At 38.1% G+C, this 19162-nt stretch overlaps 1 protein-coding gene across 4 annotated transcripts in view; it reads right to left on the bottom strand.

Moving 5' to 3' along the window:
* Positions 1-1657: 1657 nt before the first annotated feature.
* The window catches only part of Gabpa (GA binding protein transcription factor subunit alpha), a 29736-nt gene continuing 12231 nt past the window's right edge, over positions 1658-19162 (bottom strand). For 3 of the 4 annotated variants that reach the window (XM_041678546.1, XM_041678544.1, XM_041678545.1), the window contains exons 6-10: positions 12007-12201; positions 8738-8791; positions 7310-7450; positions 6900-7092; positions 1658-2871 (exon numbers count right to left, since the gene is read on the bottom strand). In XM_041678546.1, the coding sequence (XP_041534480.1) occupies positions 2643-2871; positions 6900-7092; positions 7310-7450; positions 8738-8791; positions 12007-12201 (812 nt within the window). In that variant the 3' untranslated portion in view covers positions 1658-2642. The remainder of the gene's footprint in view (positions 2872-6899; positions 7093-7309; positions 7451-8737; positions 8792-12006; positions 12202-19162) is intronic. The other variant, XM_041678547.1, reaches the window with a different exon arrangement.

Here is a 19162-nt window from a genome sequence, read left to right on the forward strand (position 1 = left end):
TTGTGCTATCTCAAGGATACACTAGGTTCTTTATAAAAGGCAGTAGCATAAATGGCAAATGCAGAAAACGACAGAACTTGCCAAAAATATTTGGAGGTACACTCCTTAAAAGAAATAACCACACTCAAGTATCATCTTTTATCTGGGAAAAAAATTAAATATTTTTTCCTAATTTATTTACATGGATTGACACCAAAATGAATGTAATCAGTCAATTCACCGTGTGGAGATCAAGCACACACAGCAATTCTGTCTAGCTAGCTGGACTTTTCCAATGCCAGCACAAATGTTCAGACTTCAGGCTAGCACATGTATAAAATGATCTCAATGTAAACATCAAATTGAAAATTATTTTAAAACAAAAACATTTCATTATTCTTGAACTTACAAGGTACAAAAGATGATCAAACCATCTTTAAAAAATGGTTCTTTTAGTTTGACTATCTTAAATCCTATGAAAAATGTGTAACAAAATTGAGCAAATACCACAAATTAGTATTTTCTTTCACAAGATGAGTTGTTTTTAATAAAGACTAGCAAACCGTGACCTCATAAGGACAACAAATATTCTCTGACTACATGAAGCTTGAGTAAAGGAGAGACCCTCTCATTTCCAGAGTGAAAGTGCATAGGAGAGAGGGGGAAATGAGCATCTTACGACTGAGAACTCTGCTCAAATCACCACCAAAACAAAATCTACCAAACAAGAAAATCTACAGAATGTAGCTTGTTTTTTATTGAAAAGCACTTGAAAATGCTTAATTAGATTTTAGGGACCTAGAAATACAGATGTTCCTTTACTTAAAAACATACATTTATACAAATAAAACATTAACACCTATCCTTAACATCCCGTCTCTGAAACATTTTAACTGTAAGATTCTCAAACTCTCAGTGTTCTATGGAAATAGCCTGTTTTGAAACAGTGACTTCTGGCTCCCCAGGCTTTAAAAAGATGGGAAAAGCCTTCTTTACAGCTGCTAATTTGTTATCTGAAGTAAGGATCTTGAGATAATTTTTATACTCAAGATATTCTTAAAATCATGGGGATCAAGTAGTGCTGATATTTGTCAGCTTACTGTTTATTAAAAACAAAAATAAAAAAACACAATTTGTTTTTAAGTACTTACTGTAGAATCTTAAAAGACTTAATATAAGCAAACAATACTTGCTGAAGTCTGACAGCACAGCAGTGGAAATTAAGATGTAGGAGGTAAATGATCCTTCTTTCTTGTCCCTTATACTCCAAGTCACTGCTTAGTCTCAGCAATACCATCAGGCTGCAATCACAGGTGCTTTACCTACTAGCCAACATCAAATGAGTTCTTCTAAAGTCATTTCAGGGCATGAATCGAAAGAATAAAATGAGAGGTGTATAAGGCAGCCTTTATACTGTTCTGAGGAACACCTTTCTGCTATTTGCTAGTCTCTCATATCATGATTTATGTACAGAACTTTAAAACAAAAGATTTTTCTAGCATTTTCTTCTTAGTGTTAGCAAGCAGTAAGGCATCTCATATAAGATTTATTTAAAGATTTTAGAAATAATAGTATCCCTTTTGAATATCTTTATGTCTTCATCCATGCAGAAAGTGATTAGCTGGCCATATATATAATATTTTAGAGACACATATGAAATATTCAAAAGGAAAACAAATCAAACAAGTGGGGAAGTTTATTTAAAGATCTCCTACAGCGCCAAGCCAAATCCATTTATAACTATTCACAAGTAATTTACTAACATTTTCAAAGTTAAGTACTTTTGTCTGATCTAAAGTCTTCATTTTATCAGAAACACAGAAACGAATACATAAATGGTGTTGCACAATAATCTGATACTATAGATTAGGTTAAAAAAAAAGAAGTTTAAACCAAATTTTTATTTTCTTACTGAGGTATACTTTTTAAAATCCAAAGAATGGTATTATTTTGGAATTTTTTTGCAATAGCTGGTTTATTAAAATTAAATGCCTTTCTCGAAATAATTTAAGTCCTTGGCCTGACATAATAAACTATACAGAGAACCATTAGTAAAGGCTTCAGTTAAGCCGGCTTTAAACCGGTCTCATCTAACACGCTCTTCTGCCAGTTAACTTATTCTTTACTTGTAAATATATAAATTAATAACCTGATAGTTCAGTAATTATCAATATAATTTTATTCTGTATGAACACTTAGCTCTGCTTGATTAGATGAAACAGGCACACATGCTTTAGCTGAGAACTTCCTTTTGGCAGCTCTATGTAAAGCAGCAGAGGGGAAACAGCTTCACTCTGGCAATGGTTACACCAGGCTGTTTCCTAGAGACACTTCCTTACTGTCATCTTCAGACGCTACTGGCTGTTTTTGGTAGGGCTAGACATTAATACTGACCAGTTTAGCTTTCCTGACTGTTAGCAAACTACCCCACGATGAACCTGCTCTCAGACTTCAGGCATCGTGGAGATCCTTTAACACATTTTCTAAAATATATGCTCAAAGTAAAAAGATCCAAATTCACAAGAGTATGAAATATTTATAAAAAAAATCATGCATCAGATTGTACAGTCTAGAAATAAGATTCAAATTCAGTAATAAATGTTAGAGCAAAGCTTGCTCTAAATATTTAAGAAAAGCCTTAGATTCCTAGGAGGTCCTAGATCTCAATTGTCCTTTTCTGTTTGTAGAGAGGCAGCAGCCAGGGCTACGGCTGTGACTGGTTGGGCGATTCCATGGAGCTGCATCTTTGCAAGTTTCTTCTGTTCACATTCTGTGACTAAGCGGTTCAGTTCTGCTGCACTGTATCCAATAAGAGTCTTCAAGTCACAAACAAATTTGTATACAAATCTCTTGCCTTGAACTTTACAAATCATGTCCCCATCATAATAATACCTTTAAAAGGAGAAACCACATAAGGACATTGTGAAAATGAAGTTTATAAGTCTCATATTTTAGACTTTTCTACAAATAGAAGCCTACAGAGTTCTGTGCCCACCACAACAGTTAATAACATGAAACTTTAAAACACGATTTTAATGACTGTGTTACACATTGATTTAGAAACCACCATAATTATTAAAGAGAAGACAAAAACAAACAAAAAAACAAGTTTTGGAAATGGCAAAAGAATCTAACCAAGGGCTTTTAAGCCCGAAACCATGTTGCAAAGCCTCGCACCTGGACCTGCTGCCTCTGTGACCACAGGAACATCCTATTTCCTTTAATCCTTCATTCTTCATCTATAAAATGAAGTTAAAACAGTACTTACCCTCACCACATTGCTGAGTAAAGGAATGATCTTTATAAAGTGCTTAGCACACAATGACTACCACAGCTAACTCTTAATAAAAGTTATGCTAGTAAGAATCCAGAAAACAAATTTACAGGTTGAAAAATCCACTTTTCTTTTATGGGCGTAGGAGGTCCTTCTGTCTTTGTGTTGCTTTTATTGGTTAATAAAGAAACTGCTTTGGGCCTGTTGATAGGGCAGAACTTAGGCAGGGAAAATTAAATGGAATGCTGGAAGGCAGAATCAGGGAGACGCCATGGACCCACCGCCGGAGAAAGATGTGTTAAGACTTTGCTGGTAGACCACGACCTCGTGGTGATATACAGATTAATAGAAATGGGTTAAATTGATATGTAAGAATTAGCCAGTAAGAAGTTAGAGCTAATGGGCCAAGTAGTGATTCAATTAACACAGTTTCTGTGTGGTTATTTCAGGGCTAAGCTAGCCAGGTGGCTGGGACGAATAAGCAGCCCCTCCTTGCAACAGTTTTATATAAAATCTAATATATCTAACATAATACAGATATGAACTTTCATTCATTCATACATAAAGAGTCCCCAAAGATAGTGGCACTATTAGGAGATGTGGCTTTGTTGGAGTAGGTGTGGTCTTATTGAATGAACAGTGTCACTGTGGGGGTGGGTTTTGAGATCTCATATATGCTCAAGATGCCACTCAATATTTGAGACTACTTTCTGTTGCCTACAAGATGTAGGAGTCTCAGCTCCCTCTCTAGCACCATGTCTGTCTGCACGATGCCATTTCTCACCATGATGATAATGGGCTGAATCCTGAACTCTAAGTTAGCCACCCCAATTAAATGCTTTCCTGTATAAAAATTGCCGTGGTCCTTTTGGGAACCTGTTCCTCATACTAGACTACCTCACCCAGCCTTGATGCAGAGGGAGGACCAAGATCAACTTGATGTGCCATGCTTTTGTTCAAGCCCATGCATGAGTGAAAGAGTGGATGGGGTGGGGTCGGGGTGGGAGTGGGGCAGGGTGGGTAGGGGATTGGGAATGGGGAGGGGAGAAGGAATGGGAGCGGAGAGGGGAGGGGGGACTGGGAGCGGAGAGGGAGAAGAGGGAGGGGAAATGGTCAGCATGTAAAACAAATGAAAAAAAATGTTAATTAGTTAAAATAGAATTTAAAAAATTGCCATGGTCACCATGTTCCTTCACAGTAACAGAAACCTTAACAATTGTAGAACAGGCCTGAGTCCACTCTAGTAGGCTGGTTTACTATACTTTCTATGGAGACAGAAGCACCTGAGTTTATAGCTAATTTGTACAGCAGAGTTTACATCAACAAAGAATTTGAGTCTCAGCTTATAAACTGCCAAATTGCTTGTCATGCAGTTTAAAAATACAGGTTTATGACAGATACTTGGGAAAAGGAAAAAATAAAGCGGTTCCCTCCTTCTAGAATGTAATTAGAATGGGTACAATCATCGTTTCGTGTTAAAAGAAAAAAATGGACACGTGAGCCTATATTGCATCTAATAATCTAGTGTATCATCACAAGGCACCGTATGTCAGCATGTGCTGCATCTGTTCTCTCCCTACTCATGGCTTCATAGCTATCCCCCTTACCTTCGTGAAACCAGTTTTTATATCTTAAATCTCACATGAAAGAGACAACACAGAAGTGATTAGAAAAGTATCACTCAGGTCTAATAATAGAGTCTGTCAATACCTAGAGCCTCCTCTGTTCCTTCCCAACCATCCATGTTCTAAAGATTAACCTCAAGCTTGCTCCAAGACACTAATTCCATTGCTCTGCTTTGTATTTTGTTTCTGAAAAGCAGATTCATAAATGCTGTGTTTGCTTTTCCTAGATTATCAAATTATATTAAGTGAATGCACGCACACTTGCGCGCATGCACGCACACATACATACACACACACACACACACATACATGTATATTTTCCATATGGTCCTTTGGACCCAGACCCCTTCCTGAACATCCGGGTATCACCATTTGTGGCAGCCATTCATCTTTAATACTCGAATGTATCACAACTAGCTTACTCATTCTTCTGCTGGTGGATACATGGGTGAATTCTGACTTAGAATATTAGAGTATGTGTGTGAACATTCAGACATTTCTGTTTGTCATCTACTAAGAAAAGTTACTTAGTAACTTAACAGGGCACATCTCTGGCCAAGGGTGGAAGCACTCCCATAATCTCACTAACTCAAGGTAGTTGAGGTCTTTCCATTTAGAGTATTCATAGTATTTAAGGAAAATAATTCCAATTTTCACTTTGAGATATTCAGATTTATGCAGATGTAAAAGGATAAAACTGCATATAACAGAAGATAGTATTCATATATTTGATACAATACACACTCAATTTAGTATGTAAATAGTATCTCTGTAGTACAAAGTATAAAAATATTATAGATTAATAAGCAGGTTAGTTTTGAACTATATGCTTTGAAATTACATAAAACAAATTATCTTATAATTTTTAAAAAAATCTTTATGTGCCTCAAAATTACCAGTAAACTCTTTAAAAAGTAATTTTTAACATAATGCATAAAAATTCTAGTTTTAAAAAATTGAGATAGCTCCCAGATGCTGCAGATGCAGAGATGCCTTAGAATCAAACAACTAATCCTCCCACCTGGGGACAGCTTAAGAACTTGTGTGACGAAAGAGAGGTGATACTTGGCATGATCACAAGCCTCTAAATTCTACAAGCTTATATTTCTTGCCATGCTTTCCATGGTAACAGTGCAGGTAAAAGGGATGGATCATAATTACTGGGCCTATATCCCCAATCCTCCAATTAACTTAGCAGTGAGTTGGGGAGATAATGGATATTCCTCTAGTGGTTAATGAATCTTCTTGGCAACCTGATCCTTATGACAACTGAGGTCCTGCTCAGCCAATGGAAAAGAGAAGAATGATTAACAATTATATTGTGGTAGTACAAGGAATTCTACTTGCATGGGAAACAGAATTCAATGCCTATTAAATATAATCTCTCAAGTACGGCTATTCATAGTCAATACTACCCAAAATTACTGTAACAAGTTGTATATGCTTCAAGGATCTGGTTTTATAGGACAGGATATTAATACCACTGTTCTGTGATATGTGGGTTACCAACAAGGAATCAGACTAAGTACATTGACAACAATGTCTGAGTGAGACCTCGACTGCTAATTAGTATCTTCCAAGGAGACACCTGCGACAATTCTATATTCACATGTGTATGAGTGTCAGAAGCTGGCTCTTTTCTCCTACTGTATAAATCCAGAGGGAACTTGGCTGCGCAGGCTTGTGGTGAACACCTTTATCCACAGAGCTATCCGTTAACCAACCAAGCACGCATGCACCCCCCCCCCCTTTCTTTTTGGTTTTTTAAGAAGTGTTTCTATGTGTAGTCTTGGCTGTCCTGGAACTCTGAAGACTGGGCTGGCCTTGAATTCACAGATGAACCTACTTCTGCCTTCCAAGAGCTGGGACTAAAGGCGTGCACCACCACTGCTTGGTTCAAATCCACTATCTTAAGAAAAAGGATTTTATTTTTATTACTTAACAGGTTTTATATCAAGAACAAGAAGCTCCATTTTAGGTGAGTCTGCTACTGGGGGAAAACAAATAACATAAATGCTTACCGTAACGCACGGCTGAGTTTCTCATAGTTCATTGTAGGCTTGTTTTTACGCTGTCCCCATTTTTGCGCAACCAATTCAGGTTGATTTAGCTTAAATTCGCCTTCATCACCAACCCAAGAAATACAGTCTCGAGCATCCTTGTCAGTGAGAAGTTCTAACAAAAACTGCCACAGTTGGATCTGACCATTGTTTCCTAAATCCATAAGCATAAACACAGGTCATCACGTTAGAATCTACCACAAGTTAGAGGAAGTACACAAGTCCTCCGGTTCAATCTGAGCCAAGGCAAAAACAAACTTCTCATTTTAGAACTATTAACTACATACACACTTGCCAGAGAGATAGTCCATATTTACACTTTTATATGTCTACTTTGACAAGTTTTATAATTTCAATCCATGCAAAAATACCTGTTCTATTTCCAGGTGAGCTTCTATCTTCTCCCGAAATCCTTGGGGACCTCTGCACTTTGGCTGCCTTTGCACTGCTGTTTATAACTTTGATTGTAGTTGGTGTAGCAGACTGCATTGATGCTGGGATAATTTGCACAGCTAAAAGGAAAACATATTTTCATTCTATTGTAGGAAATAAAAGTAATTGCAATCAATAAAACTAATGTCCCTCTAATTATGTCAAGAAAAGACTTCAGACATAGGCAGAAAATAAAGTCATACGGTCTCCACTGCAGGAATCTTAACTTAGGAACAACTAGTCTTCCTTGATCCAAAATAACAACTTAAAATGGCAAAATCATTCTCAAAGTCATAATACATTTGTTTATAAAAATGGTTTCAGGGCTAGAGAGATGGCTCAGAGGTTAAGAGCACTAGCTATTTTTCCAGAGGTCATGAGTTCAATTCCCAACAACCACATGGTGCCTCCCAGGTACCTATAATGAGATCTGTTGCCCTCTTCTGACATACAGAACGTTGTATACATAATAAATAAATAAATCTTTTTAAAAAATGGTTTCAAAGATGGTGTAAATGGAGACTACTGAAAATTCACATTAATCTATGAGAAGACTATAAATTAACAAGCATGTGAGAAAAGTTGGCACTCATTGGGACTGAAAAGGTAGAAATAGAAGCTGCTGATTTTTCTTAAACTTACTAATCTGGTAACATTTGTGGCATTTTAGATATGCTATTCAGCACTGAAAATGAATGAAACAAGTATCAACAAAGCAAGTATCACAATGTCAAACAGTAACTCAGCTTATCAAAGACCCACAAGCCCCAAGAATGCACAGAAGATTTAGGGTAGCATAGATGGTATAAAGGGAAACCTCTGAAAGTGTAGCTGTGAGTAATCAGTTCTCATTTAGAGAGGGAACAACAGGACCTCTAGTAAGCAAACCCAACACCCAGGTCTATTCCTGGTCTACTTGAACTCATGGCTGTAACCAAAGTCTTACATTGAAAAGTGGTGGCACACGCCTTTAATCCCAGCACTTGGGAGGCAGAGGCAGGCGGATCTCTGTGAGTTCGAGACCAGCTTGGTCTACAAGAGCTAGTTCCGGGACAGGCTCCAAAACCACAGAGAAACCTTGTCTCGAAAAAGCAAAAAAAAAAAAAAAAAAAAAAAAGCAGTATTTTAAACATGGTTAATTCGTAGCACTTGGGAACTAAGGTTTTACTGAAAATTTAACTATTATAAATTTAAGTTAGGTTTATTCAAAAGTGAATTTATAACTGAAAGGTTAGCTATGGTGCTTTATTCCTCTGTGAACCTAAAGGTTGGTCAGAAAGCTATGTTGATATCTTTACCCTGAAGTTAGCTAATAAGGAAGCATTCTTACTGATAAGTGGGGAAATTGTATGGGAATGAGTACTCACGCTGGTCAATTGTAACTATCTCGTTCATCTGTTGTTCTTGGCTTGCCAAAACATCTGAAGAACACACAAAAGAAATTCATTTTCATTTAAAACCAAAAATATAATTCCCAATCCAGTAAAACTGAGTTTAGCAAACACAATTTTTTTTAAAAAAATCCCCATAATAAAACCAAAACCAGTAAGACAAAAAATCAAGATATATATTAAACAACTGAAACTTAGCAGGATAACAAACACCAAACTCTCGAGATGTTTTAATTATAACATTCACTTTTGAATAAACCTTCCTTAAATTTATAACATTCCTGAAGTTAAATTTTCAGTAAAACCTTAGTTGTCCTAAATGCTACAAATTAACCGTGAGTTCAGTTTATCAGTTCAGTTCCTTAGAGAATTCGAACTAACAGACCTGAACATAATACTCTACAAAACCATTCACTAATCTGTCACTCTTCCAAGATCAAATGCCATTCTTACCCTGTGATATAAGCACACATCCCAGTTTCCAGCACTTTAGACAACTATGCCGATCATAATTATGCCTGTCTGTTGAAACTGAACCTGTCAGTGATCATTATGAGACTGAGTGAGTTCTAAGATTGGGTCCCCAAGAAGATTCTAAAGGATGTACGGCCCGGGTAGAATCTGAGATACAAGAGCAGAGAAGGGCTGGGAGATTAAGACAAGGTCTGGAGCCTACTCACCAGGTGGAATTTTCTTTGGGACTCATAAGTTTCAGGGATTAATTATTTAGGACTAGCTTCAGAGAGACAGGGGTTTAGATCTTAGTAATCAACACTGCTTAGGTAACATTTTGACCCCGATATTCTTCCCAGCTAAGTGAGATCTCATACAGCACACAAGGCTGTAGTTAAAGAAAGCTTTTTAAGACGCACACTACAAAGTTAACTTTTTGGAAAATTGAGTATTATATTTTTTTTCAGACCTCTAGTTCTGAACATTCTACCTCAGAACTATTTATTCTCTCTTAAAAGCTTTGTGGTAGATTTTTCCTCAGTACTTTAAAAGATTCAATGAAGAAAAGTGCTATTAAAACTGAAATTATTTCATCTGTTACTAAATGAACAGAAGTGGCTCAGCCTTAAAGGAGACATCAGAAAGGAGCCATTAGACAGCCTGGAAACTTGCTTCCAAAACCTTCCTTCTCAGACTTGAGTTTGATATTGTTTTTAAGAGACTCTCAAGACAGAAAGCAGAATACACAAAGTGACAGGTTTTTGAATGCTTAATCTAATAAAATAAAGAAGTGTGAATACAATATTTCCTCTAAAGTTCCCCAAATCTTGGCCATGCATGAAGGAAACAGAATGTTTAGAAGCAAAGTCCTGGGGGTCATAGGCGGCTTATGAGGAAACATTAGACCCTAAGGGTACAAAGCTGAAGCAGTTCCTTTCCCTTAAGACCATAGTCTTTGGCGACAAGACAGATGTTCACATCAAAAGCATGCTGAAGAATTTGTATTCTGAAACATTTTTCTATCTTCACCAAATATAACAGAATCTGAAAGAAATTTTAACTTGGGAACTGCATTCAAGAGTGGTGTGACCAAGGTACAAAAGGAGTCCTCTCTCTTTAGACAGCGTCACAAGAGATCTCTAAGGCTGACGAGGCGGCAGGCTGCTCAGCAGCAATTCTGTCCCAGGAAACAGGTACCTTTCCGAATAAACTATAGGCCTTTCTTCTTTCTGCTCAGTTGGGAAGTAATCCAAGAACATTTAAAAACTACAGATAATCTGTCAGAAACAGCCTTATAGATCATTGTGCCCATTCTGTAAATAGGCCTTAGATTCAAAAACCAAATGCCATTTCCTTACAAGAGCAGAGCAAAGATCCATGCTGGACAAGCAAGCAATTCTATGAGATATTTATTGAGGCTGTACAACTCTAGTGCAGAGCTTCTCTGAGAAAACTCATTCTACTGTATGGAAAAAGATGGATAAAAAGACTCTTGCCTCCTAACTAGGAAAAGCAAGTTGAGTAATAACTTTTCAGTTTGAGAAACAGCAGGTGAATCAAAATGTGACAAGTACAAGAATGCTATCTGGGAGAGAATATGAAAACCACAACTTCAGAAGAGACTGCTTTAAGAATTCCAACAAGAAAATGTTTGAATGAACATGAGCCTGGTGAGACTATGAAAGCGCAACCAAGACATTCAACTTACTCATGTATGAGAACTGAAGCTGGTAATAACCCCATACACTCAATGGATATACAATCTCTCTCTCTCTTTTTTTTTTTTTTTTTTTTGGTTTTTCGAGACAGGGTTTCTCTGTGGCTTTGGAGCCTGTCCTGGAACTAGCTCTGTAGACCAGGCTGGTCTCGAACTCACAGAGATCTGCCTGCCTCTGCCTCCAGAGTGCTGGGATTAAAGGCGTGCGCCACCACCGCCCGGCAGATATACAATCTCTTAATAGCACTTAAAAAGCATCTACGAGATTTCACTTAAGAGGCAACAAGCAGAGGTTCTTTCCGGAGCTCATCTCTTACTCAATATCAGAGTGACCCTTGGGTGAAAACGCTAACCATCAAACTGTGGTGTAAGACTCTCTTTCCCTACCAGTATAGCAGAACAAAGTAGGAGTCATGGCATTCCCATCCTAATGTCAACAAAAAGAACAGCATCTATCCACTTAAAAATTGAAAACTAACAGCGGTCTGACTAACATTACTGATAGAAAAAACAGTGAGGGAGGTGGGCTGCTAAGATTGTTTTAAGAGATACCGTAAAAGTCATTAACGTATGGGATGGATTAAACACAAAGTTCACATTTATTTGAACTCTTTAGTCAGCCAGGCAGTTTCCAAGTTTTCCTCATAGTCCCTTAATCATAACCTCTGTGGGACACTGCAACAAGAGGTTCCTGCATTAGGGCTAGCCTAATAATTAGGGTTAGCACACAGTAACGCCTGTCTCAAAAAGAAAAACAAAAAGAGAGACCTTGGAATAAGGTATAAGCCTGAGTTAGAGTCTTAGTTTGGACAATCCCTAGAGGTTCAACACTCTGTAGGGATCTTACAGCCTCAGTCTCACACAGAAAAACTAAAAAAAATCAGGAAAGTAATACTTTATGGCGTTACTATAGGAATTGAGATAAAGAAACTCTTCACACTACTTGCAACAATAAATGTCAATTACTATAGCACATGTTTGCTAATTAACAATTAATAAAGTAAAAACATAGTTACAAAAAAATAAAATTAAGCTTTAGTTACAATGCAAATAGATAATAAGTCTAATTTTATACATTTTCGAAGAAGCTCCAGATGACTCCAGAGAATTTCTCCCCGAGGGACCCGCTGAAAAAAATCTTCTTGGTTGAGACTACATAATTCTCTTCCCGAAATGTTGAGTGTGGTGAGGTCTATATCAGTCATGCTGAACTCCTTCATTACCCAAACTACCCAATGCAGGACTTGGTCTGTGGACCACTGTATAGGATCTAGAAAGAAAAATATTACCTTTAGCCTAGTTCCATCTTAGATAAATTTACAGTTCATTTCTCAATACACATATATACACATATGAAATCCAGACAGATGTTTTTCCCAAGTGAAGCAAACTGATTCTATGAAGAACAACTTTTATGCTGATGCTGCATTTTCTCCTTAACTTTTTCCCAAGTTCTCAATCTGTTTCCAAAGGAGTCACTTGGTTCTGTATCAGTTAGTCTGGAATTTTATCACAAAAACCAAACTATAAAATTGTTCTCTGGTGGGCCAGATGACAACTGAAGTATATTATCTTGGAGATAATGGAGGGTACTGACCAAGCTCAAAATATTATTTTGTAGCACTATATAGTTTGGTGTCTTAAAAAAAAAAATTAAATGGGATCCTAAGGAGCTGTCGTCACTCTTCAAATTGCGCCCAATGCACCCCTTCTCCATCCCTTCCAATAAAAGATTAGCTACCTTGGTGGCACTTATGATATGATATTCTAACTACCTGTTCACTCAGTTGATTTCCCATTGGCAACAAGGCTGTAACTCCAAAGACTGTGTCTGGTAAATCTGACTTCACTGTCTATACAGTGCCTTGAATAGATATTTGTTGACTTTACACTTTACACAAAGAATACCCAAATTATTTCATCTTTTCTGCTACTTTTGTATTTATAAGCTAACTGAATTTACAAACAGAAGAAAAAGATTGCCAGTACATGCAAAGACTATGTCACTATATCTCTGGCACCTAATAGAAAATGTTATCTGTGGGAACTTGATGCTGAATTGATTTTGGCACTGGCATTCATGTTTGAAGATGACTATCTACTCAAATAACAGTGATAGCCCAATAAAAGTTATTCAGTAAGAAAATATATGAAGTAATGATAAGATTTTTTTCAAGGAACAATCTATAGTAAATATAAACACAGGATTGAAAGCAAGAAGAGAAGTATAGAAAGATGGGAATAAAGTTTGATTTCTCCGAATATACAAAGAAACACAGAAAGCAACTCAGGGTAAAACCAGAAGCCTATAAATAAATCCTCACAAAAACCAAACAGCAATACCCAGGAGACAAAATATCTACCACAAAGTCCATAATAAACACGGATGAAGACAAATCCATTTTTATAAGATACTGGTGTGGTGGAACACTCTTGTAAACCCAACTGTTACAGAGACTTGAGGGCAGCTGAGCCAACAGTCAGCTCTCATCTCAGGTTAAAAAAAATGCAGAAGAATGCAGAAAAAAATCATGGAAAAGAACGCAGAGGGAAGCAAAATGGCACGACTCATTCTGAGCACAGGAAGTCTGAATTCAGACAAGAAGCAGTCACTGGAGGCACAGTAGGCCAAAAAATAAAAAACAAAAACAAAGGCTAAAGAATAGTTTTCCGAATGCAGCACCAGCTGAATGCAGGGTCCAGGGAGGGAATGAGAACAAAAGTGAGAAGCACAGGGCCAGACAACAAGGAAATGCACAGAGAAGGCCCAGGTGAAAGGAGATTAGGAAGGAAGAAATAAAAGAGAAAAAAAAAAAAAAGAAGAACAAAACAGACAATGAGCGTGGTAGTGCAGACCTATAAACCTGGTTACCTGGGAGCTTGAGGCAGGAGGATCATTCACAGTTCAAGGCCAGCGTGGGCAATTTAAGGAAGACTGAGGACACAGCTCAATGGTAGAGTGCTTGTCAAGCATCCAGGAATCGATGAGTTCAAGCTCCATTATTGTCAAAAAAGAGAAGGGAAGGGAAGGAAAGAAAAAGGGAGGGAGCTGGGATGAGGGATGATGAAGGAATGGGATATATAAGGCAACAAACGAGCTGAGAGAGCAAATGTTCAGCCCTGGAATGTCACCTCAGAACAACATAAGATGGCGGAGTTAGCCAAGTTACCTTAACCATACATCCCTTTAAAATATTTAAGAAAGCAAGCTCATTTTATGTAAAATTTTACAGGAAACTATCAAGATAAGTAAGGCAAAGTAAACAGTTTCTCTTGTTTTCCTCAAACACTATCAGGACACCCAGTTTCATCTACTGAACTGGCTGTCTATTTGTCTTTTCTCTCAACGGTAACAGTGAAGTGAGAGAGAAGCCATTTTTAAAGATGCACAAGCACAGCAACCCAGACACAGAGCCAGAGAGTGGGAGGGAGGTGAGGTCTTAGACACAGTAAGCTGGGCAATAACCAACCCAGACACAGCCAGAGAGCGGGAGGGAGGTTAGGTCTTAGACACAGTAAGCTGGGCAATAACCAAACCAGACACAGAGCCAGAGAGAGGGAGGGAGGTTAGGTCTTAGACACAGTAAGCTGGGCAATAACCAACCCAGACACAGCCAGAGAGCGGGAGGGAGGTGAGGTCTTAGACACAGTAAGCTGGGCAATAACCAACCCAGACACAGCCAGAGAGCGGGAGGGAGGTGAGGTCTTAGACACAGTAAGCTGGGCAGTAACCAACCCAGACACAGTCAGAGAGTGGGAGGGAGGTGAGGTCTTAGACACAGTAAGCTGGGCAATAACCAACCCAGACACAGTCAGAGAGCGGGAGGGAGGTGAGGTCTTAGACACAGTAAGTTGGGCAATAACCAACCCAGACACAGAGCCAGAGAGCGGAAGGGAGGTGAGGTCTTAGACACAGTAAGCTGGGCAATAACCAACCCAGACACAGAGCCAGAGAGCGGGAGGGAGGTTAGGTCTTAGACACAGTAAGCTGGGCAATAACCAACCCAGACACAGCCAGAGAGAGGGAGGGAGGTTAGGTCTTAGACACAGTAAGCTGGGCAATAACCAACCCAGACACAGCCAGAGAGTGGGAGGGAGGTGAGGTCTTAAGACACAGTAAGCTGGGCAATAACCAACCCAGACACAGAGCCAGAGAGCGGGAGGGAGGTTAGGTCTTAGACACAGTAAGCTGGGCAATAACCAACCGACTCAGTATAGAGAAACTATGACCAAACATGGCTGCGCCAGGATAAAGTGAGAATTCCTCCCTTCAAAACTTGTACTGCTCAGGTTGTGCTAACTCCAGGCAGCAAGAAAGGCAGGACAGAGGGAACTCATTTAATGTATATGGTGGGATTATTCTTTTAAGAATATACATTACAACCCGGCAGTGGTGGTACACACCTTTAATCCCAGCACTTGGGAGGCAGAGACAGGTGGATCTTTGTGAGCTCGAGGCCAGCCTGGTCTACAAGAGCTAGTTCTAGGACAGGCTCCAAAGCTACAGAGAAACCCTGTAGAAAGAAAGAAAGAAAGAAAGAAAGAAAGAAAGAAAGAAAGAAAGAAAGAGACAGAAAACACGTTACAACGAATACATACTAATGCATACCACAATGAAAAAAAAGACTCTCACCATAATCAAACCAAGATAAAGACCAGACACAAAGAGCAGATAAAAAAGATACAATAATCAAGAACTTGAATTAAGGGGCCTCTAAATGCTTTATATGGCAACAATGACGGAATGAGGTCATCAAACACAAAAGTGAAATTGTCAACATTAATGTACTATACACTACCATAAGCAGATCTGAGTAAAATAAGAATTGTTTGAAAGTGTAAAGCCAAAAATCTTCTTCTTCTTCTTCTTTTTTTTCGAGACAGGGTTTCTCTGTGGTTTTGGAGCCTGTCCTGGAACTAGCTCTAGTAGACCAGGCTGGTCTCGAACTCACAGAGATCCACCTGCCTCTGCCTCCCAAGTGCTGGGATTAAAGGTGTGCACCACCACTGCCAAAAATCTTAAGGAACCCTTTCTAGAGAATCTATAAACAGAATGAAAGATGGGAGTAAAATACGCTGACGCTACAAAAACAGGAAATGGAGGACTCTGCACTACACTGGAAAAAGGCTAAGACAACAGCTCTGAAGATATAGAGACTGCTTCCAGACAGACATGAGAACGAGAACTAATGGCTAATCAAAATAGAGAAAGACTGTCTTGATATGTACACAAGCTTACGTAACTACAGACTTAAGAGGTTGAGCAGGAAGGCCACTTCAAGGACAAGGACAAGCTGGGCTAGGTGGTGAATTCTAGGATAGCCTGGGCTAGAATGAGACTGTCTTATAAACAAACAATCAATCCTGAACTTAGGAACCCTAAAAGCTGTCTAACAAGGTTCTACAACAAATGAGCAGTCCTAAGATAACTAGACTAACTTAGCCGAAAGTTACAAAGCAGTTTGTAAAAACAGAAAGTGAAGCCAAGTGCCTGAAATTCCAGTAAATGGATAGGCTTAGGCTGGATGACCACAAGCTGAAGTGCATATAGGCGACGTAGGAAGACTTTCTCTCAAAGAACACAATAAAGCAAACCATATACACACCACACACCAGCCAATTCACCAAAATGAAAGAGAGCAAACTCTGTTGTACACAGAATCCAGATAATTCTCATTCACTACAAGGTGCATTAGTGATGAAGAAAAACAGTAAAGTACAAAGCAGGATTGCTGACAGGAAGGCTGGACAGAACTGGCTTCTGAAAAGCTTTTCTTTCTATCTATCAGACCTGTGAGAGAAGTTAAACAAAGGAGTTTACCAATGTGGAGAAGACAGAGCTATGGAACTGGACAGCCAGCCAGAAGATAGTTGCTGTCAAAATAGAAAACTGCTTTATATTAATGTGAACTTTAAGGGATTTCCCAATGTGGGTCAGTAATTCAAAGAGATTTAAAATAGCTATAAATAGTTAATTATATCCCAGTGATGATTAGAATTAATAAATTTGTCAGGGAACTGCATGTAGATAAAGAAAGAGAAGTTTGAAATGATAGTTTTCTGAGAAAATGCTACTCATTTGTAAGATTGCTATGGTATTTTGAATGTAACTGAATGTGTGTATCTTTAATACTTTTCTTGTGTGAATATTATTTATATTCAAGAATTTACATATATGTTCTTGAATGTTAGTATCGGGCAAAAACATGACTTTTTAAAAATTACTTTAAAAAAAGAATACAAACCTAGCTATCATTTCAATATCCATTATTTCATAAAGGAAAAATACATATTTGACTGAATTTGTTTTTTGTTTTAATATTTTGTATAGCCCATCTCTGACAGATTTCTAACTTGTATACAATTATTAATTTCATCTTCAGATTAGCTTAATGGGCAATTCTAAAAAATATTCACATATACAACCACCTGAATGAAGATAGTTGCTGTCAAGATAGAAAACTGCTTTATATTAATGTGAACTTTAAGGGATTTCCCAATGTGGGTCAGTAATTCAAAGAGATTTAAAATAGCTATAAATAGTTAATTATATCCCAGTGATGATTAGAATTAATAAATTTGTCAGGGAACTGCATGTAGATAAAGAAAGAGAAGTTTGAAATGATAGTTTTCTGAGAAAATGCTACTCATTTGTAAGATTGCTATGGTATTTTGAATGTAACTGAATGTGTGTGTGTCAGCGGTATCCCTGAATGGAACAGAGAAGCCAGTACGTGAAGCTGTGAAGTTGAAGCCTGGGTTGCCGTGGACTGAACCTCTGAACTGTAACCTGCCACCTCAATTAAGTGTTTTCCTTTGTAGGAGTTGCCATGGTCGGGTGTCCCTTCACAGCAAAAGAAACCCTAAGACAGTTGCCTAGTAGGTAAAAATTTCATGACGAAGAATCTCATCAAAGATGATCTCAAGTATTTTAAATGTACTTTTAAGTAAATGATATTCTTGGTAGGACTTGCGCCACAGCAAATCAATCATCATGCTACCTATGGTCATCTTCATGTATTACTTCCCATAACTAAAGATGTCTTGTGGAAAATACAGCAAATGCTGCAAAAAAAACACTATTCAGAGTTTTTATGTCCCATTCTTCCCTTCTCAGCATTTCCTCTCAGGTGATTCCTAACTCGCTAGCAAAAAGGTCAGAAAAAAAAAAAAAATCCACACTAGCTTCCACATGCCAAAAGTAAATTTCTACATGTCACAGTAAGAAACTGCCTTCACTCCTCAGGGATACCAAATTCCCCAGACTCTAAGACCCCTACAAAAGAGTGCAGCATTTACTTATAAAGGATGTATACGAACACAGGTAACTTCAATCATGTCTAAATAAAATACCTAATGGAATGTGAATACTGTTAAGTTGTTCTATTGTTGAGGGAACAGTGGTAAGGGCACACTACCAACTCTCCAATTGTACTAACTGTATAATTTGCCTCCCCAATGTTTTTCTTCTATATTGCCTCAAAATAATTCTAATGAATGTTCTCTATTTCTCAGTTGTTGCCTATCTAACTTAAACCCATCTGAACAATAATTCTATGATTATCAAACTGATGCTACTCCATATTTTTGATTTTCTCAAAAGAATCTCAAGGGTCTTAACACCTAATAACTCTCCCTAAATAGCAGTGATATCATATAGTTATTTCCCTGTCTTCAGCTGTACATTGATAAGGGTTTATTTTGGAGACAGGATCTTGCTAGGCAGGCCTGGCTGGCCCAGAATTCAAAGAGATCTGCCTGCCTCTGCCACTGGAGTGCTAAGATTAAAGATGTGTGCCGTTGTACCTGGCATCATTAATGTTTTCTTGTTTCCCTTCTCCTTCCCCTGCACTACAGGTTGTCTTGAACCAATAATAATGTGTTCTTGTCCATACTGTTCCAAAGACTTTCATTTTTATGTTTTTAAAAACAAACCGATCCCGAGAGTTTGTGCTCTTAAAACTGTTAAGGCTACACTAAACTGATTACATACTTTATTTCAAAATCAAGTGCTATCAACACCCCCCACCCAAGACATCATTGTATCAGACATCTCTACTTCCTCCAAAAGACTTTCAAGGTATGCCTAGCTGTTAGGAATCTAGTTTAAATGTCAAGTGCTTGCCTAGCTAGAATAAGGCACTGAGGCTAGTCCTATACAGGGTTCGGGGTGTCAAAGGCATGCTCTGTTCTTGCATATCATCATTAGCCCAGAATTTACCACAGTGCCT

The sequence above is a fragment of the Microtus oregoni genome, unplaced genomic scaffold (assembly GCF_018167655.1).
Source record: "Microtus oregoni isolate MIOR12 unplaced genomic scaffold, Mior012 000030F_ref0000283, whole genome shotgun sequence".
NCBI classification, from domain to species: domain Eukaryota; kingdom Metazoa; phylum Chordata; class Mammalia; order Rodentia; family Cricetidae; genus Microtus; species Microtus oregoni.